Source organism: Pseudophryne corroboree, chromosome 2 (assembly GCF_028390025.1).
Source record: "Pseudophryne corroboree isolate aPseCor3 chromosome 2, aPseCor3.hap2, whole genome shotgun sequence".
NCBI lineage: Eukaryota > Metazoa > Chordata > Amphibia > Anura > Myobatrachidae > Pseudophryne > Pseudophryne corroboree.
The window spans coordinates 682,901,301-682,923,906 of record NC_086445.1 but is presented as its reverse complement, the minus strand read 5'-3'; the positions used below and the strand labels follow the sequence as shown (position 1 = coordinate 682,923,906).

The 22,606-nt window shown below is 46.3% G+C and overlaps 1 protein-coding gene across 2 annotated transcripts in view; it reads right to left on the bottom strand.

Annotated features, from left to right (window-relative positions):
• The window catches only part of SRGAP2 (SLIT-ROBO Rho GTPase activating protein 2), a 244,691-nt gene that overhangs the window by 220,697 nt on the left and 1,388 nt on the right, over positions 1–22,606 (bottom strand). For both annotated transcript variants that reach the window (XM_063955161.1, XM_063955162.1), the window contains exon 2: positions 21,615–22,081. In XM_063955161.1, the coding sequence (XP_063811231.1) occupies positions 21,615–21,681 (67 nt within the window). In that variant the 5' untranslated portion in view covers positions 21,682–22,081. The remainder of the gene's footprint in view (positions 1–21,614; positions 22,082–22,606) is intronic.

The following is a 22,606-nucleotide window of genomic DNA, read 5'->3' as shown; positions in this document are numbered from 1 at the left end:
ATGCTGCTACTCCCGGGCTCGTTGAAGAGACCTTTGGCCGGGGCAGAGAGAGGATGCTGCTGGGCTGGTTAACACTTCTCCAGGTGCCCCATTGGTAGAACAGCTTCACCACTTTTCACGGCTAGCGGCACCTGGAAGTGCATACTAGCCTAACTTCAGGATTGCCTTCCAATGAACTGCAAGTACTGGAAGCAGTGTGAGCCAGCCCAGCCTGAGTGTGAATCGGCCTGGCTGAGGGGGATTTGGGACCGGCCTATCGGAATCTGTGATGGTGTCCTGGCGAGCCAATCCGCCCCTGATGACCAGTGACCAATAATGTGGGGATATAAACCTCCCCTATGCTACCTATACATACTTCTATACTACTAAATTCAGTAGTCTACTGGCATTTCCTACAGCTTACCTTCAGATCATCTGTGACCACTCTATTAGAGGGGGAGATTTATCAAACATTATAAAAAGGACAAGTGAAAGTGTTGCCCATTGCAATCAGATTATAGCTATAATTTATCTGGTACATTCCATAAAATTAAATCTAGAATATGATTAGTTGCTATGGGCAACACCTTCACTTGTACTCAGGTTTCATACATCTCCTTATTCCAAGGTCCCCTTTTTCTGGGAGTTAAGTGCCACAACATTACATAACCAGTTAATTCCTTATTTTGCCGTTTAGACAGTGGATGGGATATATTTTTTTGTTTATATACAAGAACAGAGTATTTTACAATCTAATACTTCTATCCCACCCTAGCATGCACCTCACCCTCCAGTCAATCTGAATGGGGAGCAGTGTTCAGCTCATGGGTGCGGCTGGACTCATCTTAACTTGGGTGTATTAGTATTATTTGAACACATCTGTTGCCAAAAGAGAGACACCCAGTTTCTATACATTATTTTGGCAACGGAATCAGGCTGTTCCTCATCAGGCTGTGTCATAAAATTATAAAACTTGAAAAACAAACTTGCTATTTGAAAAATCCTTTCAACAAAGGAAACAGAAATGAATGGATAATACCACACACTGCAAAAGTATATTGCAGCGTTGATAAACAGGACTAGAAAACATTTGTTTTTACATTTTAAATATTTCCTCTTAAAGCTACAATACCACCTATGGAAAAAGTTGTATTTATGTGTCCCTCCCGTTAGATCAGGCATTCCCAATCCAGGTCCTCAAGGCACATATAGCGCGGGTCCGCCGGCCAGTGTGTACGGGCGATATGTCTGTGAACTACATCGTTCCCAAAAATATCGCGTCGGCCCTGCTACCGATATATTGGCGCATCGCTGTGTCTGTACGGGCGACCAGCCGACCGCCCGTGCATATGCTGCAGCAGCTGGTGGTGATTGACAGCTGAACTGGGCAGGCGTGTGTACACGCCCGTCCAGTTCAAGACATCAGTCCCCGATGGATTGGGCCGTGTGTATGCGCAACACGCTGCCCGATCCGTCCATAAATACTGTAAATCTGCACATCAATTGATCAGCAGATATATCTATCAGTGTGTACCCACCATAACAGTCCAAGCTTTAAGTAATATTCATGCTTGAGCACAGGTGACTTAATTGGTATCTCAGTTATTCTGATTTGGGAATTCTTGCCTTAGATGATCAGATCAAGACAGGCGCGTAGCAAGACCTATGGGGACCCCATAGCAAAATGTTTCCCCCAGCCCCCCCACACTAGTGGCAATCTGGTGAGTAGTATGTGACTGTTGTATATCACACACACACACACACACACACTTGTCCCCCTCTGTCTTCCCTGTCCATTATGATTCTGTCTCAGTATTCAGTCAATGACACTGAGAAAAAGGACATCCCCGAAGCACGGCCACACCTCCTCCCAGCAACAATACAGATGGTGCCACAGCAGTGTATCTGGGTGTAGGGGGGAGGGCTGGGCCCTGGAGGCGTTCTGGGCCCCATAGCAGCCGCACCCTTGCACATGATATAGCTATGCCCTTGGATCAAGAGATTGTTGCATTCAGTTGGCCTTCCCACTAACCCCTTTTTCCCCTTTGGTAACCGAAATTAAGTCATATAGTCATAAGCATCACAGCTGCATATCTGTCACTAAAAGATAGCAGAGGCAGCCACTTAGTGGGCTGGACTCATTATTACGTGAGAAAAATTCACTCCGTGGAAAGGGTACAAGTGCAGGAATGAAGGATGCTAAGCCCTATTCCAGGAATGATGTGTGCCCGAGTTGTACACTACTGCCGCTGAAGCTGCAAATGTGTATGCAGTGACTGGGTGAAACTATGCAAATGCTGCAGCTGCCTGGATTTGTAAGAAGACGCCCACCAGCAGCTTTGCGAGTCCCAAAGGGCCAGCATCGGTCGCAGATCAGTCGTTTATCAAACTACTAAGTAGTACTGTGGACGTGCAGCGTGGCCGCTGGAGACATCATAACTGCAGATGGGATCACAGACATGCCTCCCTGTTACCTCTGTGTCAATCACTTTGCAACCTCCATCATAAGACCATCGCGGTACATGCTCAGTACAACTTAAACACTCAACTGCGGAAAATAAAAATAAAACGGGTTTGCCTACATCTCTGAATTAGGCCCTATATAACCAAATTGGCCTCTACACTTCAGTTGGGTTGAAGCTATGTGCAAAGCAACTTGCACTTGGTTGAATCTCACCCAATCAAATATTTGGTCGTTTAAAGAGCATTTCAGAATATAATTATATCCTAGATACGTGATTTGAACATTAATGTATATGATCTGTTCATATGTCAAAATTGTGAAGTTATACAGTCTAATGAGGGAATTCAATTAAATACGCTATTTCCGTGGTTCTCAAACTCAGTCCTGAGGACCCCACATGGTTCACGTTTTCCAGGTCACCCGGCAGCTGTACTGTGTATCACCAACTGTCACATTTTAAAAATCTACAGGTGACCTGCAAAACATGAACCGTGTGGGGTCCTGAGCATAGAGTTTGAGAACCTGTGCACTATTCAATGAGGGCCGAGAGCTATTCAATTATACGTGGATATCTACTCGCACCCTCTGGAGGTGTGAGCAGAAATCTGACAGAACTATTGCTGTGATGCGAGTTGCTGGCTTACCATCCGCGCTAACAGCACTGCATCCAACTCTTAAGTTGGAAAATGCTGTTTACCACGACTAACCAATATATTACGTAACCTGCATCTCTCAATTTAAGGACATGATGCAGCTAACTAAATAGCTCCAGGCACTCATTCCCAGCACTATTCAGTAGGCGTGTTCTACTGAATTCACCTGTCCTCTCATGCCTCAAAACAAGTTAAAGAAAATTGGAAAAGCAACCCATAATGAAAACAAACACAGTTTTGTAACACAAATGGACATCAAATACAAATTTTGTTATCTAAACAAATAGAACATGATATTCTGTATGCTTAAAATTTAAGGGACTAGTTTTTTTTTTTTTGCAAAGATAAAAGTTTTCTTAAAAATAAATAAGTTTACATTTTGAATGTTAATGTTTGTTTTTAATAGTAAAGAAGCAGTTTTCTCTGTGGCATTACTCTTCAACTAATCTACCCGTGACTTATCTGCTCTGCAAAACAATTAATGGCTACATGACTGATTAGCTAAAGGAATGTGTATAGCATGGTTAGCATTAACCATGGAAAATGTAATTACTAGAGTAAAACTTGGGCCAGGTCGCTGTATAAGTAGTACTACCTTCATTGTTAAGTCATAGCTATGTTTTTATTGTAAATGTCTGAGCTTTAGTGCAGCATGGGATCTGTGACACACGGCTACTCCCTTTAAAAACAATGGGGGTTATGGAACAGGTTCAGAGTTTAAGAAACCACGTGTTTTCAGCGGCTTTACGGCAAACAGTTATTAGGCAAAATCGAGCCTATCACTAATGGACTTTAAATTTAGCTGCCAACTCGCTGAAACCATGCTGGTTACTTAACTCAGAACCTATTACAGTAACACACAATGGGTGCAAATTCTCACAAGGTCAATGGGCCAATCCATTAAGGGTCTTCTTATCGAAAATCATTAACCAAGTGTTTTGGATCCTGACCCATTTAGCTATTGCCATCTGAAGATGGCATAAGCTGCGCTGTTGTCAGGGCCGACGCCACCATTAGGCAGCTGCCTTTGAGCGCAGGCACTTGAAGGGTGGCCCCGCTGAGCGAACAAAAAAATGAAGGCTATGACAGCCAGAATGTGTGCGGCGCATGCTGAAAAAAATGTGAGGCTCCCGCAGCCGCTCCATTATGATGATTACCAGTTATTTATATAGCGCACACATATTTCGCAGCGCTGTACAGAGAAAGTTTGCCCATTCAAATCAGTTCCTATCACATGTACACACATTCACACTAGGGTTAATTTTGTATTTTTTTTTTTGTTGGGAGCCAATTAACCTACCAGTATATTTTTGGATTGTGGGAGGAAACCAGCGCAAGTACGGGGAGAATATACAAGCTCCGCACAGTTAGGTCTATGGTGGGAATTGAACCCATGACCTCAGAGCTGTGAGGCAGTGATGCTAACCATTACACCATCCGTATATGCGCACAAGTGTCGGATCAGCCGGGCCAGGGCTGGAGTCCCCACCTCCCCCTCCTGCCTTCCCGCCCCCGGCCTGATGACCGAGGAGAAGATCCGCTCCCTGTGCCTGTATTGCAAGCCACACAAGGAGCTGCCTGCTGAGAAGGAGGTCATGACCAGGGACGGCGGCAAGGACTTCCCCATCCACCAACTGATCTGCCCTGACTAGCGTATGCGACAAGGAGTCCATCTTCAAGGTTAATCTCGCTCTCTTTTTAGATTTACAAATAGATATTATAATATATATATATTTCTCTGACGTCCTAGTGGATGCTGGGAACTCCGTAAGGACCATGGGGAATAGCGGCTCCGCAGGAGACTGGGCACAACTAAAGAAAGCTTTAGGACTACCTGGTGTGCACTGGCTCCTCCCACTATGACCCTCCTCCAGACCTCAGTTAGAATTTTGTGCCCGGCTGAGCTGGATGCACACTAGGGGCTCTCATGAGCTCCTAGAAAAAGAAAGTATATTTTAGGTTTTTTATTTTCAGTGAGATCTGCTGGCAACAGACTCACTGCTACGAGGGACTTAGGGGAGAGAAGCGAACCTACCTGCTTGCAGCTAGCTTGGGCTTCTTAGGCTACTGGACACCATTAGCTCCAGAGGGATCGAACACTGGGCCCGTCCATGATCGTCCGGTCCTGGAGCCGCGCCGCCGTCCCCCTTGCAGAGCCAGAAGCAAGAAGATCTTCCTCAAAATCGGCGGCTGAAGACTCCTGTCTTCATTAAGGTAGCGCACAGCACTGCAGCTGTGCGCCATTGCTCCCTGTGCACACCACACACTCCGGTCACTATGGATGCAGGGCGCTGGGGGGGGCGCCCTGGGCAGCAATTTGAGTACCTTACAGGTGGCAAACACACATAATATAGCTTACTAGGCTATATATGTGTAAAATACCCCAGCCACATTAATTTAATAAAAGCGGGAGAAGTCCGCCGAAAAAGGGGCGGGGCTATCTCCCTCAGCACACTGGCGCCATTTCCTCTCACAGCTCCGCTGGAAGGATCGCTCCCAGGCTCTCCCCTGCAGTTTCAGACTACATAAGGGTAAAAAAGAGAGGGGGGGCACTAAATTTAGGCGCAATTCTGTGTAATAAGCAGCTATAAGGGAAATCACTGTGAGTAGTGTAAATCCCGGCATTATATAGCACTCTGGTGTTTGCTGGCATACTCTCTCTCTGTCTCCCCAAAGGGCTTTGTGGGGTCCTGTCCTCAGTCAGAGCATTCCCTGTGTGTGTGCGGTGTGTCGGTACGGCTGTGTCGACATGTTTGATGAGGAGGCTTATGTGGAGGCGGAGCAGGTGCCTATAAATGTGATGTCACCCCCTGCGGGGTCGACACCTGAGTGGATGGATATGTGGAAGGAAGTACGTGACAGTGTCAACTCCTTACACAAAAGGTTTGACGACATGACAGATGTGGGACAGCCGGCTTCTCAGCCCGTGCCTGCCCAGGCGTCTCAAAAGCCATCGGGGGCCCTAAAACGCCTGCTACCGCAGATGGCAGATACAGACGTCGACACGGATACTGACTCCAGTGTCGACGACGGTGAGACCACGGTACATTCCAATAGGGCCATCCGTTACATGATTACGGCAATGAAAGATGTGTTGCACATTTCTGATCTTTACCCAGGTACCACAAAAAAGGGTATTATGTTTGGGGAGAAAAAGCAACCAGTGGTTTTTTCCCCCATCTGATGAGTTGAATGAAGCGTGGGCTTCCCCCGATAAGAAACTGGTGATTTCTAAAAGATTACTAATGGCGTACCCTTTCCCGCCAGAGGATAGGTCACGTTGGGAGACATCCCCTAGGATGGATAAAGCGCTCACACGCTTGTCAAAAAAGGTGGCACAACCGTCTCCGGAAACGGCCGCCCTAAAGGAGCCTGCAGATAGAAAGCAGGAGGCTATCCTGAAGTCTGTGTATATACACTCAGGTTTTATACTGCGACCGGCTATTGCTTCAGCATGGATGTGCAGTGCTGCAGCCGCGTGGTCAGATTCCCTGTCTGATAACATTGATACCCTGGACAGGGACACTATATTGCTAAACATAGAGCATATTAAGGATGCACTCTTATATATGAGAGATGCCCAGAGGGATATTTGCCGGCTGGCATCTAGAGTAAATGCAATGTCCATATCTGCCAGGAGGGTATTGTGGACCCGGCAATGGACAGGTGATGCAGATTCTAAAAGGCACATGGAGGTTTTGCCTTACAAAGGTGAGGAATTGTTTGGAGAGGGTCTCTCGGACCTTGTCTCCACAGCAACTGCTGGAAAGTCGACATTTTTACCCCATGTTCCCTCACAGCCAAAGAAAGCACCGTATTATCAGGTACAGTCCTTTCGGCCACAGAAAGGCAAGCGGGTTAAAGGCGCATCCTTTCTGCCCAGAGGCAGAGGCAGGGGGAAAAAGCTGCACCATACAGCCAGTTTCCAGGAGCAAAAGCCCTCTCCCGCTTCCTCTAAGTCCACCGCATGACGCTGGGGCTCCACAGGCGGAGCCAGGTGCGGTGGGGGCCCGTCTCCGGAACTTCAGCGACCAGTGGGCTCGCTCACAGGTAGATCCCTGGATTCTACAAGTGGTATCTCAGAGTTACAAGCTGGAATTCGAGACGTCTCCCCCTCACCGTTTCCTCAAATCAGCTTTGCCAACAACTCCCCTAGACAGGGAGGCAGTGCTGGAGGCAATTCACAAGCTGTACTCTCAGCAGGTGATAATCAAGGTACCCCTCCTGCAACAGGGAAGGGGTTATTATTCCACGTTGTTTGTGGTACCGAAACCGGACGGTTCGGTGAGACCCATTTTAAATCTAAAATCACTGAACACTTACATAAGAAGGTTCAAGTTCAAAATGGAATCGCTCAGAGCGGTTATTGCGAGCCTGGACGAGGGGGATTACATGGTATCACTGGACATCAAGGATGCTTACCTGCATGTCCCCATTTACCCTCCTCACCAGGAGTACCTCAGATTTGTGGTACAGGACTGTCATTACCAATTCCAGACGTTGCCGTTTGGTCTATCCACGGCTCCGAGGGTATTTACCAAGGTAATGGCAGAAATGATGATACTCCTTCGAAAAAAGGGAGTCATAATTAACCCGTACTTGGACGATCTCCTTATAAAAGGCGAGGTCCAGGGAACAGTTGTTGATCGGAGTAGCACTAGCTCAGACAATGCTACAACAGCACGGCTGGATCCTGAATATCCCGAAGTCGAAGCTGGTTCCTACAACGCGTCTACTGTTCCTGGGGATGGTTCTGGACACAGAACAGAAAAAAGTGTTTCTCCCGGAGGAGAAGGCCAGGGAGTTGTCATCTCTTGTAAGAGACCTCCTAAAACCAAAACAGGTGTCGGTGCATCACTGCACGCGAGTCCTGGGAAAGATGGTAGCTTCTTACGAAGAAATTCCATTCGGCAGGTTCCATGCAAGGATCTTTCAGTGGGATCTGCTGGACAAGTGGTCCGGATCGCATCTTCAGATGCATCGGCTGATAACCTTGTCCCCAAGGGCCAGGGTGTCTCTACTGTGGTGGCTGCAGAGTGCTCATCTTCTAGAGGGCCGCAGATTCGGCATACAGGACTGGGTCCTAGTGACCACGGATGCCAGCCTTCGAGGCTGGGGGGCAGTCACTCAGGGAAGAAATTTCCAAGGACTATGGTCAAGTCAGGAGACTGCCCTACACATAAATATTCTGGAACTAAGGGCCATTTACAATGCCCTAAGTCAGGCAAGGCCCCTGCTTCAACACCAGCCGGTACTGATTCAGTCAGACAACATCACGGCGGTCGCCCATGTAAACCGACAGGGCAGCACAAGAAGCAGGATGGCGATGGCAGAAGCCACAAGGATTCTCCGTTGGGCGGAGAATCACGTGTTAGCACTGTCAGCAGTGTTCATTCCGGGAGTGGACAACTGGGAAGCAGACTTCCTCAGCAGGCACGACCTCCACCCGGGAGAGTGGGGACTTCATCCAGAAGTCTTCCAAATGATTGTACACCAGTGGGAAAGGCCACAGGTGGACATGATGGCGTCCCGCCTCAACAAAAAGCTAAAAAGATATTGCGCCAGGTCAAGGGACCCTCAGGCGATAGCTGTGGACGCTCTGGTAACACCGTGGGTGTACCAGTCGGTGTATGTGTTCCCTCCTCTGCCTCTCATACCCAAGGTACTAAGAATAATAAGAAAGAGAGGAGTACGAACTATACTCGTGGTTCCGGATTGGCCAAGAAGATCTTGGTACCCAGAACTTCAAAAAATGATCTCAGAGGACCCATGGCCTCTGCCGCTCAGACAGGACCTGCTGCAGCAGGGGCCCTGTCTGTTCCAAGACTTACCGTATTTGGCGAAAATATGTTGCTTGGTGTGAGGCCAGAAAGGCCCCAACTGAGGAATTTCAACTGTGTCGTTTTCTGCACTTCCTACAGTCAGGATTGTCTATGGGCCTAAAATTGGGTTCCATTAAGGTCCAGATTTCGGCTCTGTCCATTTTCTTCCAAAAAGAATTGGCTTCACTGCCTGAAGTTCAGACTTTTGTTAAGGGAGTGCTGCATATTCAGCCCCCGTTTGTGCCTCCAGTGGCACCGTGGGATCTCAACGTGGTGTTGGATTTCCTGAAGTCGCATTGGTTTTAGCCACTTAAAACCGTGGAGCTAAAATACCTCACGTGGAAAGTGGTCATGCTGTTGGCCTTGGCGTCGGCCAGGCGTGTATCAGAATTGGCGGCTTTGTCATGCAAAAGCCCTTATCTGATTTTTCATGTGGATAGGGCGGAATTGAGGACGCGTTCCCAATTCCTTCCTAAGGTGGTATCAGCTTTTCATGTGAACCAACCTATTGTGGTGCCTGCGACTACTCGGGACTTGGAGGACTCCAAGTTGCTGGACGTAGTCAGGGCCCTGAAAATATATGTTTCCAGGACGGCTGGAGTCAGAATACCTGACTCGCTATTTATCCTGTATGCACCCAACAAGCTGGGTGCTCCTGCTTCTAAGCAGACTATTGCTCGCTGGATCTGTAGCACGATTCAACTTGCACATTCTGCGGCTGGACTGCCGCATCCTAAATCTGTAAAGGCCCATTCCACGAGGAAAGTGGGCTCTTCTTGGGCGGCTGCCCGAGGGGTCTCGGCTTTACAACTTTGCCGAGCTGCTACTTGGACGGGTTCAAACACTTTTGCAAGATTCTACAAGTTTGATACCCTGGTTAAGGAGGACCTTGAGTTTGCTCATTCGGTGCTGCAGAGTCATCCGCACTCTCCCGCCCGTTTGGGAGCTTTGGTATAATCCCCATGGTCCTTACGGACTTCCCAGCATCCACTAGGACGTCAGAGAAAATAAGATTTTACTCACCGGTAAATCTATTTCTCGTAGTCCGTAGTGGATGCTGGGCGCCCATCCCAAGTGCGGATTGTCTGCAAAACTTGTATATAGTTATTGCTTAACTAAAGGGTTATTGTTATGAGCCATCTGTTGGTGAGGCTCAGTTGTTATTCACACTGTTAACTGGGTATAGCATCACGAGTTATACGGTGTGATTGGTGTGGCTAGTATGAGTCTTACCTGGGATTCAAAATCCTTCCTTATTGTGTCAGCTCTTCCGGGCACAGTATCCTAACTGAGGTCTGGAGGAGGGTCATAGTGGGAGGAGCCAGTGCACACCAGGTAGTCCTAAAGCTTTCTTTAGTTGTGCCCAGTCTCCTGCGGAGCCACTATTCCCCATGGTCCTTACGGAGTTCCCAGCATCCACTACGGACTACGAGAAATAGATTTACCGGTGAGTAAAATCTTATTATCTGTACAGTCTGGGGCAAATTAAATTTTTTTTTTATCTCCAAATGAAGCGGCACTCCTCTCTCCCACTGGCAGCTGCTTCGGTGCCATCCAGATTAGTGTAGATATGTTCCAATTCAAACAGGCAGCGGTACTCCGAGACCTTTCAAACATTTCCAAGTGTTCAATACACTGTCACCTTGGCAAAGGGGTAATTATGCGCCGAAAAGTTACGATGTTGCTACTTTTTTTTTTTTTTTATTTTTTTTTATACACTTGAAAATGATTTAAAGGTCTCCGAGTGCCGCTTCCTTTTTGAATTGGAACTATATATATATATATATATATATATATATATATAAACGTGTATGTTCCTGCACTCACATCAGTACAATACACAACAGTAGGGTGCTCCCTAGTGGAGATCTCCCTAAACAGGGTAGACCCACAATATTTAACCAAAAGTCCAACAATGTGGAGGTGCACTCGTCAAGTTCAAACAGTCAACGGTTTCAATTTGTTCACAACAGCTTTATTTCAGTATATATTCGGCTCATTGGGTCGACGTTTCGATCCTCATTCGCGGATCTTTCTCAAGACAAGCTTCGATTTTTATACAATTTTTGAAAGCATCATATATTAATTATCCGAGAATCAATATCTCATGTTCAGACAATAAACGTGCTGTATGGTTTGGTCAGGCGTGGCTGTAGAGGGTGTCAGCATCTCCCATAATGTTGTGATTTCCTATGTTGTCTGAGCTGCCTCGTGGTTGTGTGTCTAAGTAAGCACACCAAATCCTGTTAGAAATAAGCCTGACCAAACCATACAGCACGTTTATTGTCTGAACATGAGATATTGATTCTCGGATAATTAATATATGATGCTTTCAAAAATTGTATAAAAATCGAAGCTTGTCTTGAGAAAGATCCGCGAATGAGGATCGAAACGTCGACCCAATGAGCCGAATATATACTGAAATAAAGCTGTTGTGAACAAATTGAAACCGTTGACTGTTTGAACTTGACGAGTGCACCTCCACATTGTTGGACTTTTGGTTATATATATATTTTCATACATACACACATATATACACACTCACTTTCCCGGCATGGCTGAAAAAGTAAACAAGGCAGCACTCACGTTTTTGATGAAATAATAAAGGGTTTAATCCTTAGCCAAACGGCATGGTCACACACAGTATAATACAAGTACAGCCCGACAGCTGTTTCAACCGTTTGCTGGTTTTCCTCAGGGGCTACTGGCACTTGGATCAGAGCCTGCATAAATACATTAACTGGCGCCAAAAGCTTTGAACAGGATCCTCCTGTGGGAGAGGATAGAGCGGAACGAGCCCTCTATGCGGCTCGCTGCATACTCCCGCTCCATGACGTCAGTCATCAGGGTAAACAAACGCGACGCCGTTCCTGGCAACGGCTCTGGTGCGCTTGTGTTGTGAGGGGTGAGTCATCAACATAGCAGCGCTGATCCTGCAGCGATACCGGGGCCAAAACAAAGACACTGGAAGTTTGCATAAGTGAATGACTAGAGGTCTGTGCACTATATAGGGGATGTGTAGGATCAGTGGTGAGTTCATGTATTTATGCAGGCTCTGATCCAGCAAATGGTTGAAACAGTTGTTATTGCTGGCCTGCACCACATACATTATTGATACATATATATATATATATATATATATATATATATATATATATATATATATATATATATATATATATATATATAATTTTTTTATTTACTAGATAGACAGACAGATAGATAGATAGTTAGTTAGTAAGTGTACCCATACACTTGTGAGGTAATCGGCGCTAACCTTCGATTTCGACCGCATCTGTGAGAGAAATCGAAGGATTGTATGCACATTTTAGGTAACTTTCGACGCGATGCGCGGGTACGCCGGTCGAATCTTACATCTCAAGATAGTATCTGCTGCATTTAATATTTATCGAATTTCAGTGCGATCGCATGTGTTTTAAAAAACACATGCTATACATTGCACTGCGATGTGCGATGGGCACCCGCCGGGAGCGGCCAGAGGCCGTTGACGTGCCCATCACGTGAGTACCATGTGATCTAGCGCATGATCGCATGGTAATCACTTAGGCAGTTCAGGTGCGATTTCATCACACCTGAACTGCCGGTGCGATGCCCCACGATGTTGAGTAGCGGGGCATCGCACAAGTGTATGGGCACCATTACCATTGTCAAATCTCTTTCTGCGAGGTACACTGGATTCCACAGGGAATAACATCGGGGTGTAGAATTGGATCTTGATCCGAGGCACCAACAGGCTAAAGCTTTGACTGTTCCTAGGATGCACTGCACCGCCTTCTCTATAGCCCCGCCTCGAAGCACTGGAGCTCAGTTTTGTTAACCAGTCCAAAGCAGTAGCAGGTAAAAGACGATAGTAGTTAGCCACATAGAAACACATTCTCACAACAGGAGAAGGTACCAGCGGCTAATGCCATACAAACCCAAAGAAGCTAAGTGCGTCAGGGCGGGCACCCTGTGGAATCCAGTGTACCTCGCAGAAAGAGATTTAACAATGGTAAGTCTTACCATAAATTTCCTTTTCTGCAGCGGGGTACACTGGTATTCCACAGGGAATAACATCGGGGATGTCCTAAAGCAGTTCCTCATGGTAAGGGATGCACTATAACGGACACAAGAACCCGGCGTCCAAAGGAAGCATCCTGGGAGGCAGAAGTATCTAAGGCATAGAACCTAATGAACGTGTTCATTGAGGACCACATAGCCGTCTTGCACAATTGTTCGAGGGATGCGCCACGGCAGGCTGCCCAAGAAGGTCCAACAGACCGAGTAGAATGGGCCTTGATAGCAGCAGGAGCTGGGAGTCCAGCCTGCGCATATGCTTGTGCAATCACCATTCTAATCCATCTGGCCAAAGTTACTTATTCCCAGGCCAGCCACGCTTGTGAAAACCAAAAAGGACAAAGAGAGAATCAGATCTCCTAAGAGGCGGTTCTCTTCACATAGATACGGAGAGCCCATACCACATCCAAAGGTCGCTCTTTGGAGGACAAACCAGGAAAGATAAAGGCCAGAACTACAGTCTCTTGGTTAAGGTGGAAAGATGACACCACCTTAGGTAGATTACCAGGGCGAGTTCCAAGAACCGCAAGGTCACGGTGAAAAATCAGAAAGGGTGACCGACAGGAGAAGGCTGAAACCCGTCGAGCAGAGGCAATAGCCAGCAAAAATAAGACCTTAAGCGTAAGCCATTTAAGGTTCAAATGGAGACTCTTGTAAGGCATTCAGAACAACGGACAAATCCCAATGAGCCACAGGAGGGACATAGGGAGGCTGAATACGTAAAACACCCTGAGTGAAAATATGAACGTCAGGCAGAGACGCAATTTTTCTCTGAAACCACACCGACAAGGCTGAAATATGAACCTTGAGGGAGGACAGACGAAGGCCTAAGTCCAGGCCCTGTTGCAGAAAAGCCAAAGGTTTGGCAGTACTGAGCTTGTATGCATCGTAAATCTTAGCCACACACCAGGTGAAGTAAGAATTCCAGACCCTATAATAAATCCGAGCCGAAGCCGGTTTATGCGCTTTCAACATAGTTTGAATGACCGCCTCAGAAAATCCTTTGGCCCTCAGGAGTGAAGCTTCAAGAGCCACACCGTCAAAGCCAGTTGGGCCAGATCTTGGTAGACACAAGGGCCCTGAACAAGGAGGTGTGGGTGTTGAGGAAGTAGAAGAGGACGCTCTATTGAGACCCTGCAGGTCTGAGAACCAATGCCACCTGGGCCACGCTGGAGCGACTAGAAGTAGCATTCCTCCTTCTTGATTGAACTTCTGTATTACCCTGGGCAGGAGTGACACTGGAGGAAACACGTATGGCAGCTGAAAGTTCCATGGAATTGCCAGTGCGTCCACGAACGCTGCTTGAGGATCCCTTGTCCTTGTTCCGAAGACCGGAACCTTGTGATTGTTTCGAGACGCCATCGGGTCTACATCTGGTAGGCCCCACTTGTCCACTAGGAGTTGAAAGACTTCTGGATGAAGGCTCCACTCTCCAGCGTGAACATCCTGACGACTGAGGAACTCCGCTTCAACACTTCCAACATTGCCATGCAGCTTCGCGTGCCACCTTGATGATTTATGTACGCCACCGTGGTGGCATTGTTCGACTTTACTTGAACCGGCCTGTTCTGTACCAGAGGCAGGGCAAGTTTCAGAGCATTGAACACTGCCTGCAACTCTAGAATATTTATCGGGAGGAGAGTTTCCTCCCTGGTCCACCGACCCTGAAGAGAGAGTGTTGCTCCAACACCACGCCCCAACCCTGCAGACTGGCATCCATCATTAGGAGGACCCAGTTGGAGATCCAGAAGGGATGACCCCTGCTCAATTGTTGGTCCTGTAGCCACCAGCTCAGTGACAGACGAACCTCCGGAGTCAAGGAGATCATGTGAGATCTGATACGGTGAAGCAAACTGTCCCAATTGGAAAGGAGTAACCTCTGCAGAGGGCAGGAATGAAATTGAGCGTACCATGTCGAAAGCCGACACCACTAGGCCTAGTACTTGCATTGTCGAGTGTAACGTCACTCTTGGGTGAGAGAGGAAACATCTTATCCTTTCCTGAAGTTTCAGGACCTTCTCTGGAGGCGAGAACAAACGTTGCTTGTGTGTGTCCAAGAGTGCCCCCAGGTGCACCATGTTCTGAGGAGGGACCAGCGAGGATTTCTTCAAATTGATGAGCCATCTGTGGGCTTGTAGGAATTGGACCGTCAGTTCTAGATGACGGAGGAGAACCTCTGGGAGTTCGCCAGAATCAGCAAGTCATCCAGATACGGCAGGATCCTGATGCCTTGACGACAGAGAACGGCCGTCATAACTGCCATGACCTTGGTGATGATCAAAGGAGCTGCGGTCAGTCCAAAAGGCAAGGTTTGGAACTGATAATGTAGGTTGCCAATAGCAAACCACAGATACCGCTGATGCGACATGGAAATATGTGTAGGTAAGCATCCTGAATGCCCAGGGATACCATATAGTCCCTGGGTCCAAAGTCAGAACAATAGAACAAAGAGTTTCCTTATGGAAGTTGGATATCGTCACAAATTTGTTCAAGGACTTGAGGATGAGAAAAGGCAGAGAGGATCCATTCAGCTTCAGAACTAGGAACAGCGTTGAATAGTACCCCCTGCCTCTTTGAGCCAGAGGAACCGGCACTATCACTCCTGTGTCCAGAAGGGATTGTACCACCAAATGTAGAGTTTTTGCTTTTAACGGATCAGAAGGGATAACTCTCGAGCAAAACTGGTGAGGGGGACATGTCTTGAAAGAGATGGCATATCCGCGAGTGACGACTTCCCTCACACAGGCGTCTGAAGTGGCCTGTAACCATATTTGGGTGAACCGCAGAAGTCGGCCTCCCACCCTGGTGTCCCCCAGGGAGAGGCACACCCCGTCATGCAGCAGGCTTGTCTGGTTTGGAAGTAGGCTGACGGGCAACCCAAGAACGTTTAGGCTTGGGCTTAGAGGTTTTGTAAGTGCGAGCCTGTTACGGGTACGCCTGACCCTTTGCTTTACTTGGAGGTCGAAAGGAACGACAGGAGGTACTTTTAGCCTTCGGAGCTGAAGGATTAGTACTTGGTAGACATGCAGTCTTAGAAGACGCTAAGTCAGCAACAGTCTTGTTCAAATCTTCCCTGAATAGTATGTCTCCCTTAAAAGGGATCACCTCCAAGGTCTTTTTAGAGTGCAGATCCATCGACCTGGACCGCAACCACAGAATCCGGCGAGCCAGAATGGACGTAGTAGACACTTTAGCTGCCAGAACACCGGCATCAGAGGCCACCTCCTGAATGTAATGAGAGGCTGTGGTAATATATGAAACACACTGTCTGGCATTATCAGAAAAATTCAGAGGTAGCTCTGCCTCAACAGCTTGAACCCAGGCTTCAATACCTTTTGCAGCTCAAGAAGCTGCTATAGAAGTGGGTCTATGTACGGCACCCGCAAGAGTGTAAATAGACTTCAAGCAACCCTCCACATGCTTATCCGTCGGTTCCTTCAGATAGGTGATGGTAGTGACAGGCAGAGTAGAAGACACCACAAAACGCGCTACAAGTGAGTCCACCGGTGGTGGTGCTTCCCAATTCTTACTTAATTCTGCAGAGAGGGAATAACGAGCTAGCATCTTTTTAGACAGGGAGAATTTCTTTCCTGGAGACACCCAGGATTCCTGACGTATGTTAACTAAATGGTCAGAATGTGGCAAAACTAATTTAGTAACCTTCTGACGTTTGAACTTATCAGGTTTCTTAGACGTATCTGGAGGTTCAGTTTCATCATCAATCTGAAGAATCAGTTTGATGGCCTCCAATAGGTCAGGACCATCAACCTGGATTGTAGATTCCTCATCAGAAGCACCTGCATCAGTGTCTGATGGGTCAGTATATACCCCATCTTCATTGGATGAAGTATCTGAAACATGAGTGAATTGCGAGGAAGAAATAGCCCGCTGAGAAGACCCTTTGGTCCTAGGGGGGCGAGGGTTAGGTTTTTGTTTAACCAAAGACTGATTTAATTGCTGTAACCGAGTTGACAGAGTATCCGCCCATGGTCCCTATAGGGACAATATGTGGCTGTAATGGCACAGGAGGTCCCACAGGGGGCATAAATCTCGTTACAAGCGTAGTCAGTAAATTAGAAAAAGCAGCCTAAGGTGGGTCTTGGTGTGTCACCGATGCTGCAGACTGACTGAGGGGTACAGAACTCCCGATAACTGGACCCTCAGCACTGCATGATGCAGGATCAGCCACGGATCTCCCGCTCTGTGTAGCAGACATTACATGGAAACGTAGCCTTAAGGTGTAACAGTACAATATAGCCAGACACAGTACCTGACAAAAACTCCCTGTGGAGTGTGACTGCAAATGTGGAACACAGGATTTAAGTGGTATATGGTGACTGAAATACAGAGAGAAAAATACAACAGTATAGCCCGCAAAATAAATATATTTCTGCAGTGGGGTACACTGGTATTCCACAGGGAATAACATTGGGGTGTCGAGTTGGATCTTGATCCGAGGCACCAGCAGGCTAAAGCTTTGACTGTTCCCAGGATGCCCTGCACTGCCTCCTCTATATCCCCGCCACCAGGCACTGGAGCTCAGTTTGTAAGTTGGTGCCTGCAGTGCAGGCAGCTAACAGGGAGGGCTGCGTTAGGCAGCCCTGAATAGAGCTTTCCTAAGAAGAAAGAAGACTTTAAAGGGCAGCAGCATAGGCACCTGATGCTATATGTCATACTGACATATTGTGCTGTGGCTCCCTCACCTCCCCCAGCGGCGCTGTATACTCTCACTCCCTGGTTGCCGGGTACTTACAGCAGAGGCGCTCCGGTCTTCTCAAGCACACACACCACCGCTGCTGCTCTCCTAGATCGCATGGACGCACGATAGGGAGGAGGTAAGAGGGTCCCCCAGGCGGGACCCGCTGAAATCACGATCTGGGACGCGGTCTCCGTTTATTACAGGCTCCATAGTACCCGGTGGTGAAGTCCAGCAGAGGGGATAAGGCGCTGACCTGTAGCCCCTCCGCCAGCCCCAGCCGCCATCTACAGCAGATGTTCTCGCCCTGGAGCTGCATCTTTCTCTCTCCCGCACTGCCTGTCAGCGTTTGGGCGCCATTACACAGAGCTGCGCGGATTCTGGGACTGCTGGGCACTGTCTCCTTTGTAAAGTCGCCTGCCTCATCAGCGCTGTGCATTTACAGGACACTTAAGTTTTCTACATGTTGTTTAGACAGTGTTAGTTAAGAACAAGTGCATAACTACAGGAATATTTAGTACAAGTATTCTGTGATTATACATCCAGTGTTCACTGTGCTTTGTTATATCAGTATACATATATAGTTTTATGTAGTATTACTAGTGCAGCGCAGTCTTATTGTTGTGTGTAATAATTTCTGCATTGTACATGTGACTGTGTGTGCCTATAGCTGCTGTGTGGTTAAAATTTTGTGTACCACATACTGCTATCACTATATTCTGTATCCTGATGGGGCTAAGTGCATCAGGGTCCTATATATATTATATATATATATATATATATATATATATATATATATATATGTATATATATATGTATGTATGTATGTATGTGTATATATAGCAATCCATGGATTTCAAAGAAGTATGCACATACGCAGAGATAGCTTTTCTACATTTCAGATTATTTAATATTGCATCTTTCGACAAAAGATGCAATAATACAGATGCAATATTAAAGCATCTTTAACGTTGTAAGCTATTTGTGCGTGTCTGCATACTTTTTTGAAATCCACAGAGTGCTGTCCGTAAGTACAGGAGTATACAGTATCTATCAAGGTCTCCCTAATCATAACCCACCCTTTACCCTAATACCTTAACCCAAACTGATAACCAACCCTAATATCCTATCCCTGATACTCTAACCCCATCCCCCAAACTAACCCTAATACCCTAACTGAAACTGCTAAAACAACCCTAGTAACCTATCCGTAATATCCTGACGCAATCCAGTTAACTCACCTGAATATCCTTACCCCGAACCTATCCCGTATACTCTGGGTCCTAACCATAAAGGGCAGACTGGACAGGCCATATGGCTCTTATCTGAGGAAAATATTCTTTGGTGCGGCACTAACTCACAGTTTTCAGTTGTCAACAGCCATTACAGTTGTTGCCGTGGGACTTATAAAGGGGGGTACACACGGAGAGATCCGTGTTTAAAATCTAAGCAATCTGACTAGATTGCTTAGATTTTAAGCACGGATCAGACGTGTGTATGCCCCCCAGCGATAGCAATGCGCGGGCCCCTTCACAGTGATCACATTTGGATTGTTGCTCATAAACATCCAGTATCCTAGCTAGCAGAACTAGTAATGACAGCTATCACTTTTCTACCAACTTCTTTGGCAGGGTAGACTTCTATCAAAGCTGCAGGACTGACAAGGGATTTTAGTAAATAATGCCCCGGAATTTATTCCATATTGCTGTGAAATGCATATGCAACAATAGGAAATAATTTATGGGTCTTCCACTGCCACCAGAGATCTATAGGCCACCTAGGGCAAAGCAACAATTATTAATCAGGCTGCAATGCAAAAACTTTGAAAAGTAAAGAGACTGTACTTTCCCAGAGAAATAATAATCATTTTATGTATACAGAAGTAGCCATGCTCACGGCTTGCTGCATGGCATGCCAGGTTGCAGCTATTCGCAGTCGGCAATCCTCTATTTATTCCTAATGTAATTAACTGAGCGATCACCAGCCGCGAATAGTCATAGCCAGACACGTCATGCAGCATGATGAGCATGGCTACATCTGTATAGCGTTTTTCTCCAGTACGACAAAGTTGCTGTACAGATGTCAGAAACAAGGTAAACTGTACAAGGATTTGGTATTACAGAAGTAGAAAAGCATATAGAACGAATTAAAACAGAAACCTAGAGTGCACCATAAGCATTCAGTATTGCTGGGTTGGTGCAGACATATTAGGGTAATAACTTCCATGGGTTATATATTTACGAAGGGTACCAGGGTACGAAGGGTAGCCGTCATAGGTGCATTACGTAGGATTACCCTGGGTTGAATAGGTTACGCCTAGAAGAGAGGACACAATATGGGTGGATGCAGCATCCTAATGCTAGGAGTACGTATCCACTATAACTGTCAGGTCAATTCATTTTTCATCACATCCACAAGCGCACCAGGTGAGGCAGCCATGTTGGGCGCACTGCATAGGGTTAACCTGGGTTGAACAGGTCATATCTAGAAGAGATGACACAAAAAAGGGGGGTTGCAGCGTCCTAATGCTAGGAGTAGAGACCCACCATAATCATCAGGCCAACGTATTTTTCATCCCATTCACAAGCGCACCAGGTGGGCGCACTAAGTGGGATTACCCTAGGTGGACCAGGTCACGTCTAGAAGAGACGACATAAAAAATTGGGTTTGTAGCATCCCACACTAGGATTAGGGACCCACCATACAGTATTTATAAGGTCAATGTATTTTTCCTCCCATCCACAAGCGCACCAGGTGAGGCAGCCATGTTGGGCGCACTATGTAGGATTACCCTGGGTGGAACAGGTTACGCCCAGAAGAGATGACATAGAAAGGGGGGGTTGCAGCGTGCTACACTAGGAGTAGGGGACCCACCATAGCCATCAGGTCAATGTGTTTTTCATCCCATCCATAAGTGCACCAGGTGAGGCAGCCATGTTGGGAGTGCTACGAAGGTTACATACACTGTGGCAGATAAGTCATACAAGGACCCAAAGCATAGATGAGAAAACTGACACTATAGTATGATATACCCTGTAGTTCGCTTCATACATTCCCCGGTACAAAAATGAAACGCGTTGTTAGTGATTTGTCACAGCAAACAAATCACTTCTGCAGCTTACCTGTAAAAAATAAACCACACAGGAGCTCACTGCTGTCCAAGACTATTGCAGACACAAAAAGCCATCACACACAGTGACTCCACAACAATAAACAGAAACAACAACAAATGAATAAACTTGACAATTTATTTTTCTACATTACAGGATACTACAAACTTCAAAATATTTCCCCATTGTTTCTGCAGCATAACAAGTCATGATACTCCTGGATGCTGACACTTCTATTTCCTAAAGGAATCTCTACACCCTGTATTCGTAAAGTAGTCCCTGAAAATTGCTAAATTCATATATTCAAGATATGAAATACAAAATAGAATTATTTTTCTGTGGACATGAAGTTTTGTGCTAATTCTGAAAGACTGCACAAACATAGTTGCAAACACCTGGCTGCATGTTATTATTGCAAGTCTTGCTAGATATAAATGTCAATAAAACACAATGGAAGTAAAGGGCTTAACTCGCCTTCACAAAATGCTATATACACACACTGCATTATGCAGAATATGTAATAGCGATGTCAGCCTAGTCACAAGATTGATTGCAAAAGAGATAATATAGCATTAACCCTTCTGAGCAGGAAAGGGGTTAACAGCTTCCTAAAACAGATACTGCATAAAATGGATTTAAAACATTCAGGCCCTGCTGACTAGCATACCACAACCCAGCCCTTTAAAAAAATGTATCCAAATCCCCATCCTACATTGCTGGTTAAATCAGAAACACACCGGATTCCTGATCCACCCCACAAAAACCTCGAACTCAGCAAAGAATGAAAAGAAATGCGTACAATAAAGACAATACCTTTGACTTGGGTGTCATACTCTGCAATGATCTCTTTATCCTTTTTAAATTTTGCTGGCGATGTCATGTTCTCTGGTTTGGTAGCTGCAATCCTGGGTTTGAAGTATGGTTCTTGCAGATGTAAATCAATGTGGTTTTGTCAGCGATCCTGTAGACGGTCAGTCCATGGAGAAGTGAAGGCACTGTAGGTTGTAGCAGTAAGGGGCAAGGAAAGCTCTGGGTCTTTCAGACAACATGCAGCTGTCTGCAAAGCAAATGCTTGATGCAGCAGTGTTGGCCTTATTCCCTGCGCCAAATCCTGAGCAGCAGCCCTGGCTCCTGCAGTCCCCTCTTGATTGCAGACATTAACAGTACAGAGTGTTAAGTCCTTCCCCAAATCAACTGCATGGTTATCTTCACCTCCACAAATGATCTCACTCAGACAGGGACGTGAATGCAAATAGGAGGGGGAAAGGGGCTTATCTGGGCTGGAAATGCAACAGGAAAATATATGAAAGGAAAAACATAAATAACCTATCATAAGAAACATTGCATTGTGTAATAATAGAACAGTTAGAGCAAGCACAAAACAAATGACATCTACAAAATATCCCAATTACAGATGAAAAGAAGAAATACTTTATGTAGAAAATAATGGCACATTTTTATAATATACTATTTATGGTCTTTGTGAACAGGTAACTTCTAGGCTTTATCTGACTTCAACTACAGAAGATGGATCAATACAACCTCTAAGATTGTATACATTGTGTCAGCATAAAGGGTATATTAATAGATTTCAGCTCTACTTCCCCCGAGTATAGAGACAGCACTATATTGGAAACTGCATTGTGTTATTGCAAACCATATGCATATTCCCTCGCTGAGGACTAGCATGAATAAATGTATGCAGGCAAACCACATCCACATTTAGCCTCCAGATAGTCACACAGCACCACCTCAAATACATAGAAAACAATGAGGACACTTTGTGCAGCCTTTGGTCAGGCAGA